Raw genomic sequence first — 25,919 nt, 5'->3', positions numbered from 1 at the left:
AAACCGAGCTTAAAGTTCCCTACCCACTCTGATCGCTTGAAAAAGACCTCACCTTTCCCTACTGCTAGTCTACTGCTGCTCTCTTATTCCTTCCTCCTCTCTCTCTCTCTCTCTTTCTCACTCACTGGTTGTTCTTCTATATAAGGAACCTGGTGTTGCCTTGTGTTGTCTGGCTTAGACAGGGCTGGTGGAGGTATGTGCGATTAGCTAGCAGAAGGAAAAGAAAGGTTTCTCAGCAGCTAACCTTCAGTGCGATGGATTTGGTTGCAGGACACGATGAACAGGCCCCACATTCCAGCGTTTGGGAGCTGGGACTACTGTGATGACCTTCCCATCACGCAGTACTTCGAGTCGGCAATGCAGGCTGGTTTAGTTCGAGGCCGACCTTTCGGCGAGGATGCTGATTTCTTGAAGGTGACAGCGGACACAGTGAAACCCACTCACCACCACCACCACCACCACCACCACCAGAGAAAGGTTTTGAATCTGCTTCCTGGTACCCGAGTTCTCCGTCTCTTTGCACTGATTCTGGCTCATCAGGTGAAAAAGCCTGGAGAGAGGCAGTACCAGCAGGGGCAGCAGAGAAAGCAAGGGAAGGCGAGCGATGTGACAGCACAGGCCACGCCGAGGAGGCCCAGAGCTGCCAAGGCGGTGGATGAGGACCTGTACAAGATCCCGCCCGAGCTCCTCTACCAGAAGCCCAAGAGGGTACTCTTCTCGCGCTTCAACTCTCATGCTGAGGGGTAGCAGTGACGCAGTAGAAGATTAATCTGAATGTTTTTGTGACATCCGAGTGCAGAAGAGGCTGCTGAAGGGCTTGTGGTCAGGCTGCCTGGGACTCCACTGCACTGCGTGAGGGAGGAAGAAGAAGGTGGAGGAGCAACGAAGTGAGGTGTAGCGTTTGCGTCGTGCTTTGCCGTTGGTTTTTGGTACACTGTAGAAATCAGTGGAGGAGAAAGATAATAGTTACAAGAGCGAATTACCTACTTACTATATGAATACGGTGTTTGAGAATCGAATGGTTTCTTCTCATTAAGATCTGTTGAAGCCTGTGATGTGTTCTCGTTGCTTCTTTACTTGGATCATACAACCAACTGCTCAAAAATAGCCTCATGGGTTAAGTGTCGTCCGATGGCATCAAAGCTCTCACGAGCATTGAGTGCGGCAAGCAACAAAAAAACACAAAAGGACGAGTTGGCTGTGGGAGTCACTTCGCAGTGTCTCCCAAAGGCTATGATGTGCTATGATATGATGAGTCCTTCCTTCCCTTTTACCCACCATCCTTTTCCTTCAAGTTACATGCTCTAAATTTCTGGGCCTATCCCTCTCCATCATTATAAATGATGAACCCAGGTTTCTATCAAGTAAATCAAAATATACAGTGTGATGGAGATCTCTCCACCTCAGCTACAAGAATCCAGTCACGTCAATGACCAAGCACCACCCTTCCTATTGGAATGCCACTGTGTTGTCCCAGAACCTCTAAAGATGGTCTAAATTTTTTGAGGGATTTTTCTGGTAAGGAGTATTGATGGGGCTATGCTTGCCTTGGACAAAATGGATGCTTCTTTTTAAAGCTGGGACAAGGAATTAAAATTGTGTGTTCCAAGTATGTATACCTTGATCCAATACATATACCATTTTATTCTTATTATTTAATAATATTAGACTAAATCTGAAACAGAAGAATTCCATTCAGAATCCCATCCGACCATAAATACCTAGTGGTGAAAGTAGTTGTCAGATTGCTTTTTCTGTAGCATGGCTCAAGTTTTTCTCCATTTAGATGATGAGACCAATACCGAAATTTGAGATCTAACAATTTGGGATGTACAGCTTTAGCCACAGAGGATCAAATAGGCTGTTTCCACTAAAAGATCTGCACCAGAAAACACACAAACCACATTGAGAAGTAACCTGGTTGAAATGAAGACTGTATATATATATATATATATATATATATATATATATATTCTCTTCAGTTAGTATCATGTTCAAGTCCAATTAGAGAGTATGTTGTGAATCTGCTTCCCTCAGGATTCCACTATGTAAGATATCTACTGGTGCTCTCAAGAATCCGACAAAAGTGCTCATTACAAACAACTATAATTTTAACACCTTTGCTATCTATTTCAGTATCGAGAAAATTTAAGAAAAAAAGTAGGTATTGGATTTGAAAAGGGAAAAAGAAAACTCAAAAGCTAGCTTTTTGCCTCATCCATTTTGTGGCTGACCACTTCTCTCCCCTCAGAACGGCACATCCTCCATGAAGACTATTTGGATCTGTTTCCCCATCAAGCCCCTGAAAGGATGATAACCAGGATTTAAATAAGATTATGGTTTAGCTTGAAACAAAGCAGAAGGTCACTTTTGACGAAAACTAAATTTCCTCAAGCACATTGATAGCATTGAAAAAAGTATGAGACTGCAGACCATGCTCCAGAAAAGAACTGCATCCCCTTTATTTGGTTTCACGCAAAGCCCCTTAACCACCTTTCCGCCACAACTGCACTCACCAGATCCAGCCTGAGTAAGAAAATAATAGAAAGATTAACAGACTGAGGCATGAGAAAATTTAAACAAATAATAACTACAGACTTCCAAAATATAGATCTGAATGTATACAGTTCGTGACAGTGATGCATGGATGAACACACAAGATTTGATCGGAACATGTATCCAAATGTTGGAATTAGCAAGGAAGCAAGGAGTTATGAAGGACAAGACTAAGTTAGATTTTTTTCTTTTGAGATAATATTGCTCTCAAAAACTGAAGTTGTCATCCCCTTCCACCTCTTCCATGTCTATTTGTGCTTCTCAGTTCACTACTTGGCTTAAGCTACAATCAACAGAAAAACTTTACTTTGGCAATGACCAACTGGCCTTGTATGTTCAAGGAATTCCCCTCTCATATAAGCTTTCCTCGATTAAGAGTATGACACTATTTAACAAGGTCATTCTTGACTTATAACAGATAAAAACTTGACTTACGATAGCTATCACAAAGAATATAAGCAAATAACTTATTCTAATGCAAAGATTAATCATTCAAGAGAGATCTATATCAACTAGATACAGGTGACAATTGATTTCTTACATTATTTAGGTTTAAAAATTTAACATATACTATAACACTCCAGTTTAGCCCCACCTCTGAAGTGAGATAATACTTATATTAACTTATAAGAGGTTGATGGGCATACTATTGTTGATCTTAGTTTTGAGCTAGTGATTCATGCTCAATGAAGTAAACATGTCAATTATTCCATCAAGCCAAATCGTGACAATTGATATCAGAATTAACCTAGTACTGGGAAATGGCGAGAAGAGTAGGAAAGAATTACCCATAGATGGGGTTGGACGATGCGTCATAGTGTGGAGTTATCATTGGGTTACGTCTCACATGCACCATGCGCATCATGCTAGGGTTTAATTCTGAGCTATATTGGGTCTCGACGATGATGTCAAGCCATTAAGTATGAGAGATTATAACATCCCGATTTAGTCGCATATCGGAAGTGACCAAAAGACTAAGATTAGGTATGATGGGTGTACTACTGCTAACTTAGACTTAAGCATTTTGAACCAGTGGTTCAAGCTCAACTAAGTTACTAAGCTAGTTAACGCAATGGCCGGAGTCGTAATTATTAGTATCAAAGTCGATCTAGTATTGACGCATGGTGAGAGGCACGAGTAGCAAAAGGCTACCTCACATGCTCCATGCTAGGATTTGATTCTGGGCTATGCTAAACGATATAGAGTCACTAGGCTATACCTCACATCCACCATGTTAGGGTCTGATTAGCCTTGACAAGGATGTTAAGCCCTTAAGTGGGAAGATTGTAACAACCCAACTACGTTCAACATTGAAAGTGAGGTGAGACTAGACTGACTTATAAGAGGTTGATGAGTGTACTATTGTTTGTTAACTAGGATTCAACTATTTTAGGTTAGTGGTTCAGGATTAACAAAGTTAATAGGATCAGTTATCCTATCATGTTGGATCATAATATTCATGTTCTTAATAAATTTCTTTAAATTATTTAAGGGTGACACGCCATTTGAAGGAACAAAAAGAATTTTTAAATTTCACCTTAATGGCATCATTTCACCTAATATTATAATCAACTTTAAGAAAGAAAGAAGCTCAAAATCAAGAATTCACAAAATACACTAACCATTGGAAAGTATGTTTCACCTCCTTCAACATCATCACTTAAATACATGAGCATTGTTGCTACACGTTGGCCTCCACGCTTTAAGTTAAACTGCATTCAGCAATTGACGATGCTCCTGTGATGCTCCAACAAAGGATCAACATGTGCGTGAAAAAGAAAGAAATCTTACAGTGTCAGAAAAGTAATCATGATGAGGTCTGTAAAGCTGACTTGTTTCATACCTATAAAAAACCAAACATTTGCAATATCAGTAGGATGTTTAATACTTATATTTCTAGTCTTTGGGAAGAGTACTTTAAACTACTACCTAAGTACTTGAATGAGCTCTCCATTTTCTGCAGGAACTTGAGAGAATACAGCAATCCGCTTTTCAATGGCCTGTGTTGGTACGAAAAAGATAACACTTTAGAAGAATGAGTTTGTTGGGTTGTGGGTTGAATTCCTTGAACTGAAAGTGATAGGCAAGTGACCATCCAATGAGATTGTCAGGTTGTAGGTTGACTCAATTAAATACAACACACAAGTAACTGTCTAAACTTTTACATCTGACAAAAAATTGAACACAAGTGAAAGCATGAGAAACTATGCATGAAGTGGTTGACAGTATTTATACAGTCAAAGTTTGACATTAAACACACTTCTGCAAATCATCATCAAAGGTGTTTAGGAAATTCCAAGAACAACTCCTAGGTCCTTCCAAGAAATCTCAGAACCAGAAAATGTTTCCGGAAACTGATAAGAAAGTCTATCTTCCAAAAATTGAGGAATTCATGGGTAGAAAATGTGAGGTTCTAGTTTGATGTTGGTCTATGCCAATCTTTAGTTGACCATATCTCACATACGTCAGCAGTAACTTAAGGACTAAAGAGACAAGTTATACCGAATCAAAACAAATTCTTGAAATTATAGTAGTAAATGCCATTGTCTTTTTCTTATCTTTGCTAATTTTATTTTCGGTATGAACGAACTAATTCTTGAAGCTGAGAATGTCCACATGAAGATAAAAATGATAATGTGTTAGGCCTAGAAAACAAAATTTGCTAAAAAGCAATTTTGGGAAAACGGAGAGACTAGAGGTCAAGTGGCAGATTGAAGTGACCATTGCAATCAAATCACACAGCAGGCCGAGAATCATGATCATACAAAAAGTGGCTTTGTCAAAGCAGGTTATGGAGCCAAGTTAATGCTATGGCACTCTACAGGCACGGAATGGAGCAATATGTCAAATCGACGTGTTTCCTATTCATCTTTGGCATAGCCATGCAACTGGTGCATGACACATGCTGCCATGACATGGTACATGAGCTGCCACATGTGCTGATCAGTGCATGGAAATACCCCTTTTTAATGAAACAAATGAAACCTCACTAAATAGTCCATGATGATCAATTAGAAATGTTAATTGCATACAAAGAGTTGTAGGCTTTAACAAAGGAGACAATTATCTTAAAAACTGTTTCAAAAAGTAACACACAAATAAAATCAGAAACCAACCTCTATAATTGGATATTTCCTTTCTTCTGAACTTAGAAACATACCAGAACTGGTTCGAACATCACTTTTCATACCCTGGGGGAAATAAGAATAGATAGAAAGGTAAGTAACAACCTCAGAAAACAGATATATAGGAGAATATGCATAGTTTACAGGTTTTGGCTAACCCCGCAAGAAGCAAATATATCACCTGCTAATTTGTCAGAAAACTGTTCTATAAAATACTATTTACAAAATGTCATCTAGCAGTCCACTTCCAGGAAGTAATTGTCATTCTCAGAAATTTACTTTGTTGTCTTGAAGATAGTTTCCAGAAATACATCCAAATTGTATGTTCATTATTTGAAATTTGAAAATACTTCTGTTATAGTACATTTTTATCCAAGTCAGCAAGTTCAGTTCATTATCGAACTGAAATGCTATGAGGTAGACAATAAATGTAAATTTTCAAAGACATATCAAACTTTTAATTTTATTTTGTCGATGTGGCTTATCTGCATAGAGTAACAGGAAGCAGATGAAAGAGATATATCTACAGTTTGTCACAAAAAAGTTTCAAGTCGTCAAAGTCATCTGCAGACGAAAAAAATCAGTTTCAGGTCATCACAAGTCCTTTGCAGATGAAAAAATTAATCTTGAAGCTAAGCTTGTTCAGGTAACCAAATATGATAATTTTCAAACATTTCTATATACAAGAAGACTAATGTAAAAATCTTATGGTAGCTTACTGTTGTAAAAGATGACAAATGTTCAAAGAAAACATTTTTATTGTGTCAGCTCAAAGGAATTAACAGATATATTTCACACTCCTGGGGAATTGACATCAACAGACTAACAATTGACCCAAGTCAGAATAACTAGGACATAAACACAGAGGTCCACACAAATATTTAATTTTAAGAAATAAATTTTTTTTTTAAAAAAAACATTTCTTAGCATGCACATCTTAGTCTTGTATAGCCCAATACCTCCAACCTTTGACCAGAATATATTCTTGATAAAATCATACACAAAATTGTTTTCTTTTAACATACCATATGTGACCAACATTCATCCAAGTCAATCCAACATGTCATGCCCATCATAATTCTTTAAGCAATGTATCTTAAAGTATTAATCAGTACCATGTATGAATACTAGCACACGAAACATTTTACTGTACTATTACTCAAGGACTATTGTACCACCCAAAACGGTATAGTAGGGGTGGTACGTACTACGTACCAGTCCGGGCATTGGCCGATACATGGACCATCCCCGTTTCGAGTGGTCCATGTAAAATAATAAAAAAATCAGAAAAGTGGTAGGCCCCTATCCAACTCAGCATTAAAAAAGAAAAAACAAATTATGGCTCACGAATGTAAGCCCTCTTCTCGCGTACGCTGCAGCTGCCGCTTCCACTTCGCTGCTACTTCCTAGGTACATTGTTGCTGCTTTTCTCTTCCTCTTCTTCCTTCTTCCTTCCTCCCATTCCTCTTCACCCTCTTTTTCTTCCTCATCGAAACACCAGTACACACCTCTTCACCCTTTTTTTCTTCCTCATCGAAACACCGGTACACACCGACATACCATGTGTTGATACAGGTATTGATTAGTACCCAAAATGGCGAACCTTGCTTCTACTAGAACAAGACAACATAAACTACAAAGAAATAGACCAACAGGCTTTGTATCATACTTAATAGGATATTATGAGATTGACAACTTGCCTTCCCTGTTTTGATATCTACAACAGTAGAAGTCCGAAGGCGTGGTTTAGCAATTGCTCTAAGATAATCACATTCCTGGATCATTAATAACCACTTAATTTTTATAAAAAAAATTTCAAGGCAATTTGATAAACATAAAAACAGTCACTGGGCAACAGATAAAATAAATAAGAAAACAAGTCTTATATCATATACTAGGAACATAATTCAGTTAACCAACCACTAAGAGCCATGCATAAGAAGCTAACAGATAAAGACATGATACCCAGCAAGATATAGGTAGCATATAATTTTTAAGCAAACTGCAAAGTATCGCAAAAAATGTGTAGTCTTAAAGAGCTGAAGATAATATGAGCAGAAATATTCGGCTCCGTAAAGAAGGACAAGAAGGGAACTATGACAATTGACAACCAGGGACCAGATTATCTAACATCTCAAGAATATAACGCATAAGCAGAATTAGTGTTTTACTCTAGAAATAAGATACATCCCTAAGAAATTTTCAGTTGCGTGGAAAGCCAATGGAAAATGGTTTTCCGTTGGGGAACTACTTCATGATTGAAATTAGTAGAAAAACAACGAGAACCAGGAAAAAAGAATTCCATTTAGAAAAAACTACTAGGTCCTTTACCATATTTTTCCAGAGTGAAAAAATAAAGTTATCCGTCTCTTCATTCCTTCTAGTTCTCCAGGCTAAATTTCCTGTTACCAAAAAGAGTTGTTCAAATATATCGAGCTTTTTGGACCTACACCCTGTGCACTTGGTCACTTCTTTAAGCTTTTTTATTAATTTTTTAACTTTCCAAGTTATCTTAAATCAATAGTAATATTTCAGTATTTCACAACAATGCTATACAGATTGAAGAATGACCAATGGTCTGGAAAGGTCCATTAAATAAACAGGAATTCTTTTTCCAAAAATTTCCTTAATATGAAGTTTGATACTGATTGTGCAGCACATGCAGATTTTGATGTTATTTAGAACAAGGGAGTCATACCTAGCTCTAGCATAAAACGATAGTGCTATCAAAGTTCTGAAAATTATGGAATACCACAGAGAAGTCTCCACTTTCAGGAGTCTACCTTGACTTGAGGTAGATCTGAATATTCTTAACACAAGAATCAACTGTTCTTAGCCAATCTCCCCATGTCTCCAAAATTTGCCATGAAAAGAAACTTCAGATGGTACAAAATACAAACGACTATTATCTCTTCTAACAAAAGAGAACTAAATATTAGAGTAAAAGAAAGGAAATATCTACATCCACCAATCTTCCGGAAATTTGATGGATGGCATTTACACACTATATTAAGCTCCATAGATGAAGCTGTTGCTATGTCTTATAATGGCTTTTCAAAATACTAAAAGCCTCAGATATAGATTCACTGTCCTAAGCAGGTCCTTTTGACAAAGGAATTTAGACTATAATTTCTCTGGATATGACTGGTTATCCATGAACAGCCTACCAAACAATTCCCAGTAAATATAGTAGTTAAAAATTCCGTCATTTGAGTTGAGTTGCTAAAAAAAAGTGGACTTATAATCCTTCAAGTAGAAAATACCAAGACCTTGAATTTCTCTCTTTTTAAAGCATAATTTTGGTCATGAAACTACCATTCGATCTGCATGTTATAATGAAGCAATAATCTTGCTGTAAAAGGAAAATGAGAAACTAATAGAGCTCATTTGACAACATAGGTTGAAATAATTCTCCCCAAAAATTTGATTGATAAAGTAATTCTATGATTTTAGTGCATTTAAAAGCATTTATGGTATACTAGACTACTAAGTTACACAAAACATATAATTGCAATTTTCATCAAAATTATTAATATTATATTTGCAATTTCTTTTCTATAATAGATAAACATTGTAATTTCTACCTATACTTATATCTCATTTTAGCATAGGCGTGTGCCAAACTCAGGTATGTATCTCAATATAATCCCTTAACCAGTTACATGCAACATTGATTGTGGGTTAGCTGAAAAGAGTAGTCCCGTCAATAATCAACTGTTTAAAGGTAGTGTAAAGTTGCCTGTGAATCAGTGCTTTTGTTACAAAAAAATCCAGTTTTGCTCACATCTTGTCATCTTGCAAAATCTTGACTTAGGCCATAAGCTGTACCAAGAACTTAACAAACTGAGCATATAACCAACTTTCTCAATAAAAGAAAATTCGTTATTAATTAACTTGTCTCTTGAAAAGTTATGAATCACATAACCATGTATCAAATTATATTCTCAGAAATGTAAAAGAAGATAAATAATGAAGCCAACTGAAATTTTGGTTTGTTCTGATTAGTGGACAAAAAGAGAAGAAAATAAACTAAAATGAAATTGATGTAAAAAGATATAAGAAACTTGAAATTTTCCTCTGTCGTAGTTTAACTAAGATAATTCAAAGATAGTTGCAGCAGATGTGATTGGCAGTCAGATTATCCTCATTGGCTTCCCTCCATAACTTCTGCTGTTGTTGCTAAATAACTCTATATAACCTCACACCCAGTTTTTCTTTTCACAAGGACTCAGTAGCTTCTTATGTTCTTATTAATATCAACTTAACAAAAAAATGATTAAATTCATAAACACCCCAGTCCCTTCTACCTGAAGTCTTTAGAATAATGCAATATCACCTAGTTTCCCATTTCTAATACGCAATGACAAAACAACTCCAGTACTAAAAGAACGTAAAAAAGTAATCAAAGAACAAAAACATTTGACAGAAAATAATATTACCTCCATGCTTAAGAAATTATGAAAAAGAATTACTCGTGGTGACCAGCTGAGGATTTCGGGTTTTACCTAAACAAGTCAAAATGGAACATTAATTCAAAACAACCTGAAAGTTCAGATGATGATATGGTGATTACATTGCAAAATTAAGATTTGACTGTGCCAGTAGAAACTTTTTTTTCTTAACAAGAACAAGTTCATTTTGGTCATAAATCATTAACTAATGAGAACAAGCTAGATTCCATACCTCATAGTTAACAAATATCATATATAAGATGCTGCTGCTTCTTAGTCTAATTAAGTAGGCATACATTGGGAATACAAATTCTAAGCAACTATCTATATTTAAGGCTCCTATTTGTATGTTTCATGACCGAATAGGCAAATAGATCTTATATATTAATTAATATTTCTTATCACTGAAGATGACACTTTGCCCGAGCAAAAGTGTCCTGTAGTTTGGTGAATTTTGTGCATATTATAATTAGTTCAAGTAGAGTACAAAAATGTCATATCATGTTAACAACCTGCAAATGCTTTGAAAAGGTATGGATTTTACAATGTTAAGATATATATGTACCTTAACAGTTTCAAATTGCATGTGTTTTAATTTCTTATAAGAACATAGGCATGCTCTACCCATGTGAAAGCAATAAAAAAAGGGGGCAAACAAGAGGATATCTAGCACCCAAATCAATCCTAAAAAATCTGCATATGGTATTTAAGGGAAACAAGAACTATGCTCTATGAAATTATTTTTTTTGTTTTTCCCATAACTGTGTTACAAGAGATTATATGAATAAACCAATTTATAAACAACAATTTATGCTATTTTCCAGTTAAAAGCATCTAAAAGGCCACAAATAATATGATATCAACAAAAAAACCTTTAAATAACAAGAATAAAATCAGTAAATAACAGCAGCAAAATTATCACTATGAAAGCAAAGTTGGAACGTACAAGTCCGAGGCGAAGGAGTGAAGCCTCTTTGTCATTTTCCCAATGAGAAGTACCTAGAATCAAGAGTTAATGCAAAATATATATCTTAATGCATACCATTGGATGCTACAAACAAAAATAGCAAGGTCAAAATAATACTCCAAGCAAAAGAGTAGTTACAACAAGTTTTACCATACATATAACCATATGAAAATAGTGACTCCATACTGAGACACAGAATGCTATAACCATGAAAAGATGTTACAAACTGATCTGCAAGAGTAAGCATCAACCATGATGATGGCGATTTTAAGAGTCAAAGCAGCTTTTAACTATGGTACTACTATTACATAAGTTAAAAAAAAACCTATGGTATTACATGAAGTAACAGCATAGTGGTGGTACAACAATGGCAACAACAACAGCAACAATGATGAAGGCAACAACAAAAGTAAAGGAGCCTCATGACAAATATCCAGTATCAGACCTCATGAAAAATTTACTTTAGCCAAGCTTGCCATGTGGCCCTCTATTTTAAATTAATCCATCACTTATCAGTGTAACAGTTAATCAGGTTGGAAATATGATACGAACTTATTAACTTTCTCTCATCTTACTCGCAATTGATGCAATCTGTCTTTGATTACAATGAATAATCCCTTTCACCTTCAATTTTCTTATTGAAAAACTCATCAACCTTAATATCTGTACCTCAGCTGCACTATTTTTTTCAATATGTTGCATCCTAGAGGTAAAGTCTAGCATGTTCAACATGTCCTTCTTTGTGGTCTTATACAATTAGTAATAACCCTCATGGGTTTTAGCCTGAGGGAATCTTTTATCATTATATATCAAAGCTCTTTTCCACATGAACATCTTATTCTTTTTCCTTGAGCAGGATCTCTTCCTTTTCTCCTTATTTTAAATAATTAACATCCTTTCCTCCATCCACAAGGATTCACAACATAGAAATACAACACAAACAATGACCATAAATAACTTTCCCGACCACTTCAAGTAAAAGAAAAATAAATGAATACTGGCTCAGGAAATCTTATGCCACATTCCAGGACTCCGTCCGGTAGGCATTAAGTCATCGCCATACCTCATGGGCTATGATTTCAGAAGCAGGATTGAGGCCCAAGTTTGAGTCCATTCATCATGTGAACATAAGGTGGAAGCACAAATAGTTATGCATGTGATACACCAGAAGCAGTGTGAGTGCATACAACAACAACCATAACAAAGCTGTAATGCCCCATGTAAACAGTGTAAGTGCATAACCAATACAATTCTAAGACATACCAAGTGCAAAACCTAACAAATACTATCTACTGTAAGTAACATCATGTTGTCAGCTAGAATTCCAATTACTACAAGATATCATTGGTCGAACTTAAAGCATGCCCTAGTCAGGTCAACGGTTCACCACCCAAGCGGATGACTACAAGCCCATAGTACACAATTGTTGGTTTACAATGCCTTCCAATATGATTCAATACAGGCAGTATTTAATGGTTTGACAACCTGCCAGTATGTGAACCAGGGTAAACGTCAGGTACATGGCCTGTACCACCACCTGGTATGCCCAAGATAGGCCCTAACGACTGGTATAGGGCCTATGGGCCCTGTACAAGGAAATTTTTTTTTTTTTTATCAACCCTTTTTATGATTTTTTTTCAAGACTTGATATTTACCACGTTCCATGCTTGATATGCCGGAGCATCTCCTTGTTAGAGAAATAGTAATACATTTAGAATCAAGAGGAGCTTTGACCATAACAACAACTTTAAACGACCATGAACTAAAGAATGATTTGAGAAATTTAAATCACAACTCATTCTAATTGAAGTTATACCAGATGGCTCTTCTAATCGCCAAATAAATGCCAACTGAAACAAAGAACCTGCAAGCATCAACAACAAACAAATCATGCAGTAAGAAGTTGAAAGAAACTGTTACACAAGCCAGCATTTGAGGAATAAGACCATCTCATAAGTTCATAACCTTCTAAGACATTCCACCACTATTAAGCAAGAAAAAGACATGTTTGGTCCTCAGAGATTCCAGTATAATTTATGTATGCTGCTAGAAAATGAATCTTAAAATTCACACAACAGATGCAAGAAATGATTTGTGGTTACTTCTGTAAAGAGAAAATCATAGGAACTAAATATCAAGTTGTGCAGGCTTGTACAACAACGTTGCATCAGAGGTATGCTTTGCTAGTGCTAGTAGATGACAATGCTTAACAAGCATATAGACCATTCTTTCGGTGGCTATTTGGGATATAATGCATCCCATTAATGCCACATTGCTCCAAAGTGTGAGCTATTAGAAAATATAATTTTAAACAACTTGAAATACCTAAAGAAACATAGATGTGAATATCTTGATCGGTGTCAATGTAGAATAAATGGGATGCTTTACTAGTGTTCAACCAAAAAAGCAGTGATAACCTGAAATAATAATGCATACATAACAACCTTTTTTTTTTTTTAAGTAAACACTATAGAACATTGAGAACTAACATCTTAACATGTAAATGCTTTTTTCTACAGTTAAGACAACCTAGATGCTTGATATGTATGCCAATATGCCTTTCATAGTTTTTTCCAAAGACATTGCTTCAAAAAATAATCATGCAAACCACTGTACCCCACACCCATACTTCTGCTTTAGAACTTCAATCTTCTAACCCAAGGAGATGAACTAAATGGCAGATATCAAATCCTATTAACTGGAAACATGGCCAAGGCTTTCCAATGTCCTCCAAGTAGTGGAACTATTACCCTACTCTTTTCTGCTATCTCCTATCACGGTTTCACCGTTCTAGAAAACATGCCTCTACTTGTTATAGGGGTAGGATCAGACGCCCAAAGATAATATTTCAACCCATTGACTCAGGACAAAAGAGAGGATATCCTCAGATAGTTCTCATGAAACTACAGTCTTCGCCAATTTGACAATCCAGCCAAAGTGTGAGAATCTCAACCTCATGGCTAATTTGACTGTCACTGAAAACCTCAAGTTGATGATATGATTATCGAGATTTAACAAATACATCTGACCAGATGCTTCCCGTTTCTATCTCCACTACTCATACGGCAGTAATAGGACTTACCCTATCAGTCGTCGAGTTAAAAGATTTAGCAGCTTTCCATAACAAGATCCCTTGGTTATCATCAAGATACAGGACGTCGCCATCTGCGACACTAGTTGCACGGCTTTCCCACGAGTTTGGATTTCCCGCTCACATACGGGCGGTACAGCGTAAAGACCAATAACCAATGGTGTTTTGGCGGAACCTAATTATGGCGATGCCCTAATTTGCAGTCAAGAATATACCATCTCTCGTCTTCTGCATATTCTCACTATAACACCCTAAAGTACATAGCGAAGCTCGCAAACTATTTCACTCGGATCGCGATCCGAAGAATCAACGCCAAAGAAACCAAGATATTCAACAAGATAGCATCAAATCGAGGGCAAAAACCTAAGGCCACCGAGGAAGGGGGAAATGATACGAACCTATGATCATCCCGATGGTGATGAAGGTGAGAAGCGCAAGGATGTACTTGGATTGAGCCATCATCCCACCCAACCACCGGGAGATCACCTCCAACTCCTCGCGATGTATCCTTTCCCGTTCAATTTCCCCTTCTTTCCCCGTTTATTGCGTTCTGGAAGCGAAACCGGAAGGAAGAACGGGGAACGCACTTGAAATGGGAATTGGGTATGGAGTGGTGGGAAGGTAACGCCGAGCGGGGCGGAAGCCCTTCCGACGGATCCTTCTGCTCGTTGCATTCGGATCCGATAAAAGAAGAATAGTCCATTAAGGCGGTCAATGCGCCCGAATCCGATGTTCTTGAAACCAATCCAAATATATCTTACATTAACGAATATAGTGGGACCCATTACCAACGCTGGTAATACATTGGGTACATCTTAAAATTTATAACAAATGCGCCGGATCCGATAGGAAAGCCACTCGAATCCGAAGATTCATTCAGGTAGACTTTTCGTACCCCATTTTCAATGTACCACTTTAACCCATCCTCATTGTTACGGAATAATATAGCGGGCCCCGAGACCGGTAGACTACTGGGTATAAATAAAACTAATAACATTGCGCCGGATCCGAAATGGTAGCAACCCGAGTCCGAAGATTCCATGGAGAGACTTCTCGCTCTCGATTGGGTGATACCAATCATCTACCCGCATTGCTATTGGCCAAAAGGCCGGTAGAGTTTTGGGTATCGACGAAAATTTAAACGACACAAGGCTGATTCATATCTCGACTAACCTTAAACAGCAGTCTATTTGGTTAGCCACAATTGCTTGATTGTTTAACTTACTTAATGAAAGCCCAAATCGACATTAAGCTAATATGATAATTCCTATATAGTTTCTCAATCATAAAAAGTCATATATTGAATCACTAATTATTCCGTTTAGAAAGAGAAGAATCGGTGATATAGTTATTTATAATAATAATAATAATAGTTATAATATAAGAATCAATATTTTAATTGTAGTTCTAAATGGCCGATAAATAGGATCAATACTGATTGACGCCCATCATTTTTAATGACTTGACGTATATAATAATACAACGATGAATCAAAAGCTTTGTAGGAAAATATGGCCTTCACGATCACATCAATCTTCGTTTAGAAGAATCATGACATATATGTGTGTCATTACCAACGCGTTTTATGGTGTCGCGACCAAATTCATGAACAGCTTAGTTTAATTCATATGCATGCATGTATGACATGACCCATTATGGGTTTATTGGATCAGTGATTCTTTGCGGAAATGAATTATGGTGTGATCAAAGGAGATGAATGATACCATATACTTGTCACAATTTCATATTGACAAGGGAATATATCCAACTGACTAGGAATGATTCTATATAGTCCATTTTTTAGGTCAATCACGTACAACTTAATTATTTAGAATTATTAAACCATCATAAACTAAAATAAAAAATATTTTTTTTTAAAAAAAATTATTATTTCAGAAATAATATGTAACCTCTCGATTATTCTCACATCGAAAATAGACGAGATTAAGATTAACTTATAAAGATCTGATGAGTATATTATATTAATTTCAGCTTAAATATTTTGATCATTAATTTATATCAAATAAAATTGATAGACTAATTAGCTCATCCAATTGTGAGTATTTATGTTGAAAGATTTGTTCTTACAATATAATAAGTTTTAAGAACTAGACTATCATGGGTCAACTCGATAATATCGATCGATGACTATTATGGAAAGTAGTAAGATAAAATATCACATATTGCTCATATAATCAACTTTATTATTATTATTATAGTGCTAATCTAAGAGTATACAATTTGCATTTAACTTGCCCGATCAAATTCCTCTCTCTCTCTCTCTCTCTCACACACACAAATGTCTTGAGACTGCAGGCTGTCTCAACATTGTCTCTTTTGCCCGGGCAAACCTCCGCAACAGATCGGCACTTCACACCTGAGACACAAATTAACATATGTGGTTACATACTCTTAATTACTATATAAAATACAATAATGGTTTTATATATAGTGCTAAGAAATAAAATATTATCAGATTGGCTTCACTTCGAAAATTTTCAGACAAAAGAGTAGAATTTTGAAGGTGAATACTAAGTTCATTCCGACTCACGAAAATAACCTCTCTAATAATATAAATAATAATATATACTCCCATCTGGTGAAAGTCTATGAGATATTAATCATCCATTATTTCTTCAATGGTTTATGTGAAAATAAAGTAATATAACAAACGAATAACAAAGATGATTAGAGTCTTAAAATATAATATGTATAGGAGAGAATAATCTGAAACTAAAGAAACAACACACAACAAATCAATAGATGCATTGATGTGTCTATAATGTTGCTGATAACAGATGATGAACCTGCAACAAGTTGAAACGTACATTAACTTTGCTGGTAGAGACGAAGACAAAGGAGGGCATCTACTGAGAAGAAGAGAGGTAGAAGACGAATCAACAGTCTTTCTTTCTCCCCTCCTTTCCCTTTCTCCTCATGTTTTGAGGTGGGACGGTAGCAGCTTCGTCACCTGAGATTTCGAACTCGGTACCAGCCCTTCTTGCAGGAGGAGCCGACCACCTCCATCCCTTTCTTGAGCAGGTCCTTGAGGTGCTTCTGCAGATCCGCCATTGATGGAGCAAGAAGGAGGCCACTGCACTGGGGGCTGAGAGGAGAGGGAGGGGAGGCGGACAACGGAGGAGCTGACGGGCGCCATTAAAGCGTCGGACTCCTCGGTGGTGCCGTTGTGGACGAGCGGCTCGTGTTGAGGGCGACGGATGGGGAAACTTCCCGCGTTCATTACGCATGCAGGCCACTCGCTCTCTGTTTCTTCATGCACCTTTTTTTTCTTTTTCTTATTGTGAATATTATATATATATATATATATATATATATATATATATATATATATATATATATATATATATATATATTCTCTCTATGTAAAATTAGTGAATTTATATTTAAATCCTCTAAGTTTGAGTTTAGCACATAATATATATTAGTTATGAAAGTGAACTATTATTTAAAATTTTAATTATTTTAATGATATTTAAAAATTATGATATAAAAAATATTAGGATATTTTAAGTAATATTATATCGATAAGAAAATAATAACATGATAAATACTTCAGCATTATGTGATCGACATTTTATTATTATGTGGTCGACACATCGACACCACGTGATTGATACATTAGTGTTGAATTATTGATACCTTGTCACTGTGTAATTGACATCTCAACACCACATGGTCGATGTTTTAAAGTCGGATTGTTGATGTCTCAACGTTACGTGATCGACACCTTAATGTCATGTGATCAATCGATACCTCAAGGACGTTAGGAACCGCATCTTCTCGACATTAATGCATATTTACAAGTGTAACAATCCAAAAATAGCACTATAAAAGGCCTTCAAGTATATTCACAAGAGGTTTCTCATCTCTATGCTAAATTACATATTTTGTATTTGATACTTGATTGAATTTTTCAAACCTCTTACTAATTTAAGCATCGGAGGGGCCTTGTCGAGTATATCTCCGATGTTTTTTTTTTATTATAGAATTTCTTATTGAACCAACTCATCTCCCGGTATCAAGTTTATGATAAACTTAGACTTAAACCAAGGTTGACTCTGATAATCAAATTATGTTATAACAAAATGACACTAGAAGGAAGGTTCAATAAAAGAATGTCACAAAAGAGTTACTATTGGGGTTGATCAGCAACATGGAAGGTTGCAACAACTGAACCATTGAAGAGACGATTCCCCCAAAAAGATGACTTCTAACACAAACATGATTGAACATCTAAAGAGACAGCTCATAACACCAATATGATTGAACCTTCTTAAAAAGTATTTTACAATATCTAACATGGTAGAATCGTCCTTGAAGAGGTGGTTCTCAATATTAACATAGTTGAGCCCTCGAAGAGGTGTTCCTCGACACCAGCATGATTGAATCTTTCTAAGAAATGATTCTCCAAAGTGGTGACTTTTGATATAAATATTTAACTCTCGAATAGGTATTTCTTCACACTAACTTGGCTAAACCCTCGAAGAGGTTTTATACTTAAGATCAACATCGCTAAACCCCCAAAGTGGTGGTTATCCCTATAGAGGTGGCTTCCGACACCAATATGATCAAACCTCGAAAAATATGATTCTTGATACTAACATAGTCAAACCCCCATGAAGATATGACTCCCAACACAAATATGACTAAATCCTCGAAGATGTGATTTCTAATATCAACACGGTTGAAACCTTCAAAGAGGTGGTTCCCGATCAAACCCCTGAAAAAGTAGTTCCTAATACCAACATGAATAAACCCCTGAAGAGATGACTCTTGATAGTAATATAGTTGAACTACTTGAGGAGACAATTCCTAACACTGACGAGATTAAATTCAACTAAAAATTATCACTTAATGATGCAACCAACTTGATCCAAAAGTATCTCCTAATAGCGATGCAAACTAAATCAATCTAGAATCATCTCTCAGGATACAACTAAATTGGCATAAAAAAAATCGTCCCTATGATCAAATTGGCCTAAATCATTCATTCCAATAATAGTGTAGTCAAATCAGTTCAAAGTGCTTCTTATGATGATAGTATGATCAAATTGGCCTAAAGCACTTGTTTCGATGATAACATGACCTAATCAACCCAAATTGCTCTCTTCAATGATAGCACCACTAAAATGGTTCAAAGTGCTCCCTTTGATGATAACGTGATCAAAATGACCTAAAGTACTCCCTTCGATAATAGTTTGGTTGAAATGCCCTGAGGTGCTCCCTTCGATAATAGTGCAACTGAAAGGGTCCAAAGTGCTCTCATCGATGATAATGTAATTGAAACAACTTGAAGTGTTTCCTTCAATGATAACACGATCTTCACGGCCCCAAGCGCTCCCTTTGATAATAGCGTATCCGACATGGTCTAAAATACTCCCTTCGATGATGATGCATCCAACATGGCCCAAAGCGCTCTCTTCAATGATAATGCAATTGACACAACCTAAAGTACTCCCTTCGACAACAATTCGAAGTGCTTCATTTGACAATGACCCAAAGCACTCCTTTCGATGATAACACATTTAAAATAACCCAAAGCACTTCCTTCAATGATGGCATGGTCAACGCGATCCAAAGCACTCCTTTTTGATGATAACACAATCAAAATGACCCAAAACACTATTTACAATGGCGATGCAAAAGAAATAACCTAAAGCCCTAACTTCAATAATGGACCGACAACTACATCGTTTACATGGGAGTCAACAGTTTTATTTAGAATCACATAATGTCCCGACTCTACTACGCTCATCAAGGCATAGTGGTTTGTCTTAGCATCGATGAGCGTAGTAGAGTCGGTACATAATGTAATTCTTAATAAAACTATTATTTCCCATGTAATCGGGGTAGTTGCCTATCCATTGTCGAAGCTGGCTTTGGGTTATCTTAGCATAACCTCGATGCCACATATCTTAGCATCGAATTATCGATACCTTAATACTACATAATTAACACCTGAACAATAAATTCCACATGATTGACGCCTCAATGTAGCATGATAGACACCTACGCGTCTGATAACTGATACCTTAGGACGTTGCTAATCTCATCACATATGCTACATGTCTTGTAGATTCAGCAAGTATAATTCGGCGTGAGCTTGAAGATGCACGTAACCATCCCTAACAACAACTAATGATCCAAAAAATATATAGCGTGCTCTTAATGAGACTCTCCCAAGTATTTATTAAAAATTAAAAAAGAGAAATAAGCACGATAATACACATGCTGTAAAAAAGTGTGTCTCAGAAAAAAAAAAAGGAAATAAAACGGGGAAGCATGCGAGCCGCGTAATTGGATGAAGAAAGGGGAGAACGGAGAGAGAGAGAGAATGGGATGGAATCTAGGGTTCTATCTTCCATCCTCAACCTCGAGATCTCCTAATCCTCCTCTTTCTTCTATCCATAACGCATCTACCTCTGCTTCTTCTTCTTCCTTCTTCGAATAGAAAAAGCTTTCATGGGAATCTAGATTCCTCTGCAGTGATCTTTCATCCAAGGTGTCCTTTGTTATCATCCCTGTCCAGTAGTTATCCTTCTTTATGTATACCGTTCATTCACACATCTGTTTCGTGATTGGTTGCTCTCCCCCTGTTTGCTGATCTTGATTCCTCCAAAAAAGTGGAGCTTTTGTTCCAGGAATTCCACGGAATCTGTCCGTGCTGCAATAAGGAGCAAGAAAAGGAAGAAACTTAGAAGAGAAGAAGAGGGTTCCATCGATCGGATTAAAGGGCGTAAGAGAGAGAGAGAGAGAGGGGTGGGGTGGGTGGGGGAGCGTGTTTTGATTTGGGGTTTCGACGGATCCGCCAAGTTTAATCGTCTGGTTCAGCTGCCTGGCGGCTCTGGAGTGCATACTAGACGTGATCAGGGCCCTCCCAATGGGTTCCTGCCTGTCGCCGGAAGGACGGAACGGCGGCTCCAGCTCGTCGCCCCCCGCGTCGCCGGCGTCAGGGACCAGGCGGCGCCGGAGAAGCCTGAGGAGGCAGATGAGTGGCTTGCCGGAGGAGCAGCTCCATCGGATCCCCGGGAGGATGTTCCTCAACGGCGCCAGCAGCGCCGCCTCGCTCTTCTCCCGGCAGGGCAAGAAAGGCATCAACCAGGATGCCATGATCGTTTGGGAGGTTCGTCAGATTCTTGGTGGTGGTGGTGTTTGGTGTAATGATTCCATGCTTAGATTCGACATTTGGGCTTTCATCATCTTGTTGCCTTCCTTTTCTTTTCCAGCTAATGGTTTGCTTGATGTTTGTGATACCAGAGTAGACATTGATTTATGTGCCATGTTATGCCTTCTACTGGATCTAGTGGTAGTTCTTCTTGTCTGTGTTTACAGTTCAGTTGCATTGTAGAAATTAATCTCATGTTCCAGGAGCAGAAAATCCAGTGGCTTGTTTATTACCTGTCATTTTGCTCATTGATCTCATCATTCTTCATCTCCTGAATGTCGAATTCTCTAATTAGTAACAAAATTGGAATCATTTTACTCTTTTAAGTCTCAGGTTTTGATTCTTCCAGTTACCATGTGTCTTGAATTTTATGGAATTTCCTTTTTACTTTTGTTCTTGTTTCGGATCGATATCAATTCTGTATACAAAGTTTTGCTCTTCAAGCTATATGCTTGTTGTATTATTTAGTAGGAAACCAATGACTTCCATTTATCAGCATAGAGATTCGAATTCAAGTGCTTCTGTTTGAAATTAATCATCATCTGAATCTGTGCATTATAGCTTGTTGTTTTCTCTACTGGTACCAATTTTTGCCATACTTTATATTTAGCATATGATATGTCAATGGCATTTTTGCTTCCTGCTATTGGTTGTTTTAGAAGTTATTTCCGGTTTGAACACTGTCATTTTAATGATCATCTTATGTTATCTGGACAATTATGCAGAATTTTGGCTGTAGAAGTGACACTGTTTTTTGTGGAGTTTTTGATGGTCATGGTCCAAATGGCCACATGGTGGCGAAAAAAGTAAGAGATATCCTCCCACTAAAGCTGCGTGCCAGATGGGAAGTAAATATAGGAGATGATGAATGTAAAGAGAACAATCTCAGTAAAAGCATGGATTCAGAGGAAACATCATCTGTGTGTCTCAATGAAGAATTCAGAGCTTCCATTGGCTTCAAGGATTTGATCAAGCGTTCGGAAATCATAGCAACACTGAGAGACCCATTCCTGAAGGCTTTTAGAAAAGTGGATAAGGAACTGAGACTGCATCCAGATATTGATTGCTTCTATAGTGGGACAACAGCTGTTACTTTGGTTAAGCAGGTTGATTATGAGCCATTAGTTTCCCATCTTGGTTTTTAATGAAATGACAAAATGTTCTGTTTAATTGGTTATTTAAAAAGATATACAATTATGTATTGCTAAGTCGGGTTTTATTCATCTTAGGGTCAAGATCTTGTCATTGGAAATGTTGGAGACTCGAGAGCAGTTTTGGGGACTAGAGATCAAAATAACACCTTGGTTGCGGTGCAGTTGACCGTGGACCTTAAACCAAATCTTCCCAGTATGATTTTCCTCTTTTGTCACTTAATACTTTTTGAGTATGTAAGTTCATATTTTACATATTCGCACCGACATGTTCTTGCAGGCATGTTTTGTATACTTCAAATCATTTTTGCACAAATGTTAATGGATATGACTATTTTACCTTTTGGGTTGTTAAAATCTGCGAGAGATTTATCTCTATATACTTGTGATGGAGAATCTTCTGGTCATTTGAACTGGTTATTTCAACCATGGTAATGGTACTATAAATATCTTGTATGGTTAAATTGCTAACCTCCTTGGTACCATAAATGAAGGTAACTCAGTTGGCTCATATATGATTGATTTGCTAACTAGCGGTTTTTTTTAAGTGCTAAATTCTCGTTGATTTGAGAGACTTGGCAATTCTTTCAACATTGATTTAAGATATTTTGCTTGAGAGCAATGAGATACTAGATTGTTGTTCCTTTAATGTAGTTCTTTATAGTTATATCTGCAGCCACACAAATGGATCTGTTTCATAAGCCAACTGCTAAATATAATTGTAGAACAGATCTAGCCAATGGTCTTGCCATTTCTTTTTCTATTTAGATATTTTTCTCTCATGAAAGCAACTTGTAGGTGGGTAGGGATTCCCGAAATATTTTTATTACTACTTTGCTACTTGTCTAATTTGTTCGATTGTTTTTTTTACCATGAAAATTTCTTTTACAGGGGAAGCAGAAAGAATTAGACGTTGCAGGGGCCGTGTTTTTGCTCTTCGTGATGAACCAGAGGTGGCTCGGTTATGGCTGCCTAATGCTAACTCTCCGGGCTTGGCAATGGCACGAGCTTTTGGGGATTTTTGTTTGAAGGATTTTGGTTTGATTTCTGTGCCTGAGATTTCATACAGACGCATCACAGAGAAAGATGAGTTTATAGTCTTGGCCACCGATGGGGTGAGATGAATTATGATTTTCCATTAGTATTAGCCGACAAAATTCCCTGAACTTATTGTCAGATTTTTTTCTTTTCTTTGCAGTTTATGAAATAACATGACTTGAATGCTTATGAAGCATTATCCTTACATGTTTGGTTGACTCGTCAGGTTTGGGATGTATTATCCAACAAAGAGGTGGTAGACATTGTTGCTATGGCTTCCACAAGGTCCTCTGCAGCTCGTTATGTTGTTGAATCAGCAGGCCGAGCCTGGAGGCTTAGATATCCGACCTCGAGGGTTGATGACTGCGCTGTGGTCTGCCTATTCCTTAATATAGATTCATCTGATAGTGTCTCCACTGCCAAGGCTATCGTTGGTGGGTCACCAGATGGCATTGGGGTTCTCAGCGATGAGCAAGAACCTCCACAGCCTACGTATTAGATCCAATCGAAAGCAAAATCTGAGCTGGAACAGAGAATCGACAAGATGAGGGGCAAGGAAGCTCCAAGAACTATGTCTAGATCCCAATCATATCGACAATTCATCAATGATGATGCCACCCAAACGTAAGGTGACAATTGCTGTGCTCTAGAGGGAGTTTCAAGTAAATATCCCATGATTGCCACCGAAATTTATCGCATGTCAGAATTAAGCATCCACCACCAAGATCTCTGCAGGCTAACTGAAATGTCTGCGGTTGGTGCTCCTATTCTTGTTGAGAAGAGTAGCCCGACTATATTTGAATGTGCAGGTGTTCTCTCTCTCTCTCTCTCTCTCTCTCTCTCTCTCTGAACTCTAAATATCAGTGTGTTGGATTGCATTTTTAGTACAATTCCAACCTTGTTATTGTGATCTGTTATAATCTTCATGCCCACTACTGTGTTGTCCTTCGAGGAACATATGCATGGGACTGTCGTTGATCTGTATTCAATCTTATTATGTCCAAAGTATTATGTTTGTGTTGGTAATATATACTCCGATAGATTATGATGGATCATTCTGATAGGGAATTGAATTTTGTGAGGCCATTTGATTCAATACACAGTCTGCACTTCCTTTCCTACTCATATTGGATTGTCCAAACACCATTTTGTGAGGCCATTTGATTCAATACACAGTCTGCACTAACTTTCCTACTCATTGGATTGTCCAAACACATCGAGCTAACAAAAACGCTGTTCTTATGCGGTTGTTTGAGCCTAGTATTTAATTATTTTTCCTCCATTTCTTCCGACATTCCCATCAATTGTTATCAAGCTGAGCGGTTGTGGCGTGATAATTAACAACCATTTAATACCATATTCAAATTCGAATTTAAGGATTATAAGGCAGCTAAATGATTCTTGTGGGGTGCGTAAATGTACGCAATGCCCGAGAATTCCATCAGATTTGAACCTCATTGATCTGATGATTCATGGTGGAATATCTTTGCGATACTCGATACACTTACCCAGTCTATACTATAATATCGCAGACAAACATACACACACTTATCCAAATAGAATAACACTTCCTATAAAGTGGTATTCAAAATGCCAGGCTTAGATTTCTCTCCCCGTGAGAAATACAGCATGCATGTTCTAATCATCAGGCTTATCAATTTCATATCACAAGAAAGAATGTCATTCTTAGTTCGATGTGATAGATTGACTATAATATCCCAAAAGTTTGATCATAATTTACTATTTACTGCCAAGCAAACAAGTTACACCTAATCAAGCAATATTGCCAACAAAATTTTTTGCAACTGAAAATTCAGCACATCGATTTTTGCTAAGAACCAAATGTAAATGACATCACTAGCATTCTAAATTCTAAGCGATTGTCCTGACTCGAGAAGTGTATGTAAGCGTTTTCTGATGTATCTAATAACACAAAAAAAAATCATTATATGTCACTGAGCATCCAAACTAGAAACATGAAGCCGTAATCATATCCAGCAAATTACACAGACACTAGAAAACAAGAGAGAAAAAGATGAGATTCATTTACATAATCACACAGTATCTCACCTGATACCTATTTGCTACATGAATCATCCTATAATTACCTTGAAAAGCAACATATGGAAATCTAAAGAACAATAAACAGGCGCCAGAAAGGTAAGATGGAGAAAATATACTTTGTTGGGTATCTTTATACCGTGGCCGAGGCCGAGGAGTCAACACGGTTTGATCCAATCCCGAGTGCGCAGAGTCGCCCACGTGGATGCTCGGGCAAAGGTGGGCGACGTCAGGTTCGATCCGGGCTTCATCTCCATAATTGATCCGATGTCGAGTAAGGAGTTGCTCTTCCT

The 25,919-nt window shown here is 37.3% G+C and overlaps 3 protein-coding genes across 5 annotated transcripts; 2 read left to right on the top strand and 1 right to left on the bottom strand.

The window, feature by feature from the left end:
- Positions 1–262: 262 nt before the first annotated feature.
- LOC135589205 (uncharacterized) lies at positions 263–1,036 on the top strand. Its single transcript, XM_065081490.1, has 3 exons — positions 263–477; positions 541–708; positions 800–1,036. Exons 1-3 carry the CDS (start codon positions 277–279, stop codon positions 854–856), a joined length of 426 nt encoding a protein of 141 aa, XP_064937562.1. The 5' UTR covers positions 263–276; the 3' UTR covers positions 857–1,036.
- Positions 1,037–2,016: 980 nt separating this feature from the next.
- Positions 2,017–14,809, bottom strand: LOC103996026 (prolyl 4-hydroxylase 1). Of its 2 annotated transcripts, XM_009416825.3 has the most exons (11): positions 14,589–14,808; positions 12,916–12,963; positions 11,079–11,131; positions 10,121–10,186; positions 7,382–7,456; positions 5,673–5,747; positions 4,486–4,556; positions 4,348–4,399; positions 4,179–4,268; positions 2,434–2,526; positions 2,017–2,302 (listed from the first exon to the last, which is right to left on the bottom strand). In XM_009416825.3, exons 1-11 carry the CDS (start codon positions 14,650–14,652, stop codon positions 2,195–2,197), a joined length of 795 nt encoding a protein of 264 aa, XP_009415100.2. In that variant the 5' UTR covers positions 14,653–14,808; the 3' UTR covers positions 2,017–2,194. The 2 variants fall into 2 exon arrangements, with proteins under 2 accessions (XP_009415100.2, XP_064936662.1); XM_065080590.1 differs by lacking the exon at positions 7,382–7,456 and having other exon boundaries at positions 14,589–14,809.
- Positions 14,810–20,483: 5,674 nt separating this feature from the next.
- LOC135588456 (probable protein phosphatase 2C 33) lies at positions 20,484–24,593 on the top strand. Of its 2 annotated transcripts, XM_065080589.1 has the most exons (6): positions 20,484–20,713; positions 20,836–21,334; positions 22,102–22,482; positions 22,606–22,723; positions 23,419–23,642; positions 23,792–24,593. In XM_065080589.1, the coding sequence occupies exons 2-6, from the start codon at positions 21,092–21,094 to the stop codon at positions 24,062–24,064; spliced, it is 1,239 nt and encodes a 412-aa protein (XP_064936661.1). In that variant the 5' UTR covers positions 20,484–20,713; positions 20,836–21,091; the 3' UTR covers positions 24,065–24,593. The 2 variants fall into 2 exon arrangements, with proteins under 2 accessions (XP_064936661.1, XP_064936660.1); XM_065080588.1 differs by having other exon boundaries at positions 20,484–21,334.
- The last annotated feature ends 1,326 nt before the right edge of the window (positions 24,594–25,919 follow it).

The sequence above is a fragment of the Musa acuminata genome, chromosome BXJ1-8, assembly GCF_036884655.1.
Source record: "Musa acuminata AAA Group cultivar baxijiao chromosome BXJ1-8, Cavendish_Baxijiao_AAA, whole genome shotgun sequence".
In the NCBI taxonomy this organism is placed as follows: domain Eukaryota; kingdom Viridiplantae; phylum Streptophyta; class Magnoliopsida; order Zingiberales; family Musaceae; genus Musa; species Musa acuminata.
The sequence above is the reverse complement of the archived record's forward strand: the minus strand, read 5'-3'. Positions and strand labels throughout refer to the sequence as shown.

Coding starts and splice junctions, on each gene's coding strand:
- LOC135589205 (XM_065081490.1), top strand. CDS start 277: ATGAACAGGCCCCACATTCCAGCGTTTGGGAGCTGGGACTACTGTGAT. Junction 478..540: donor ACCACCACCACCAGAGAAAG/GTTTTGAATCTG, acceptor CTGGCTCATCAG/GTGAAAAAGCCTGGAGAGAG. Junction 709..799: donor TCTACCAGAAGCCCAAGAGG/GTACTCTTCTCG, acceptor ATCCGAGTGCAG/AAGAGGCTGCTGAAGGGCTT.
- LOC103996026 (XM_009416825.3), bottom strand. CDS start 14,652: ATGATGGCTCAATCCAAGTACATCCTTGCGCTTCTCACCTTCATCACC. Junction 12,964..14,588: donor CACCATCGGGATGATCATAG/GTTCGTATCATT, acceptor TGATGCTTGCAG/GTTCTTTGTTTCAGTTGGCA. Junction 4,400..4,485: donor GAGCTCATTCAAGTACTTAG/GTAGTAGTTTAA, acceptor GGTTTTTTATAG/GTATGAAACAAGTCAGCTTT.
- LOC135588456 (XM_065080589.1), top strand. CDS start 21,092: ATGGGTTCCTGCCTGTCGCCGGAAGGACGGAACGGCGGCTCCAGCTCG. Junction 21,335..22,101: donor ATGCCATGATCGTTTGGGAG/GTTCGTCAGATT, acceptor ACAATTATGCAG/AATTTTGGCTGTAGAAGTGA. Junction 22,483..22,605: donor CTGTTACTTTGGTTAAGCAG/GTTGATTATGAG, acceptor TATTCATCTTAG/GGTCAAGATCTTGTCATTGG.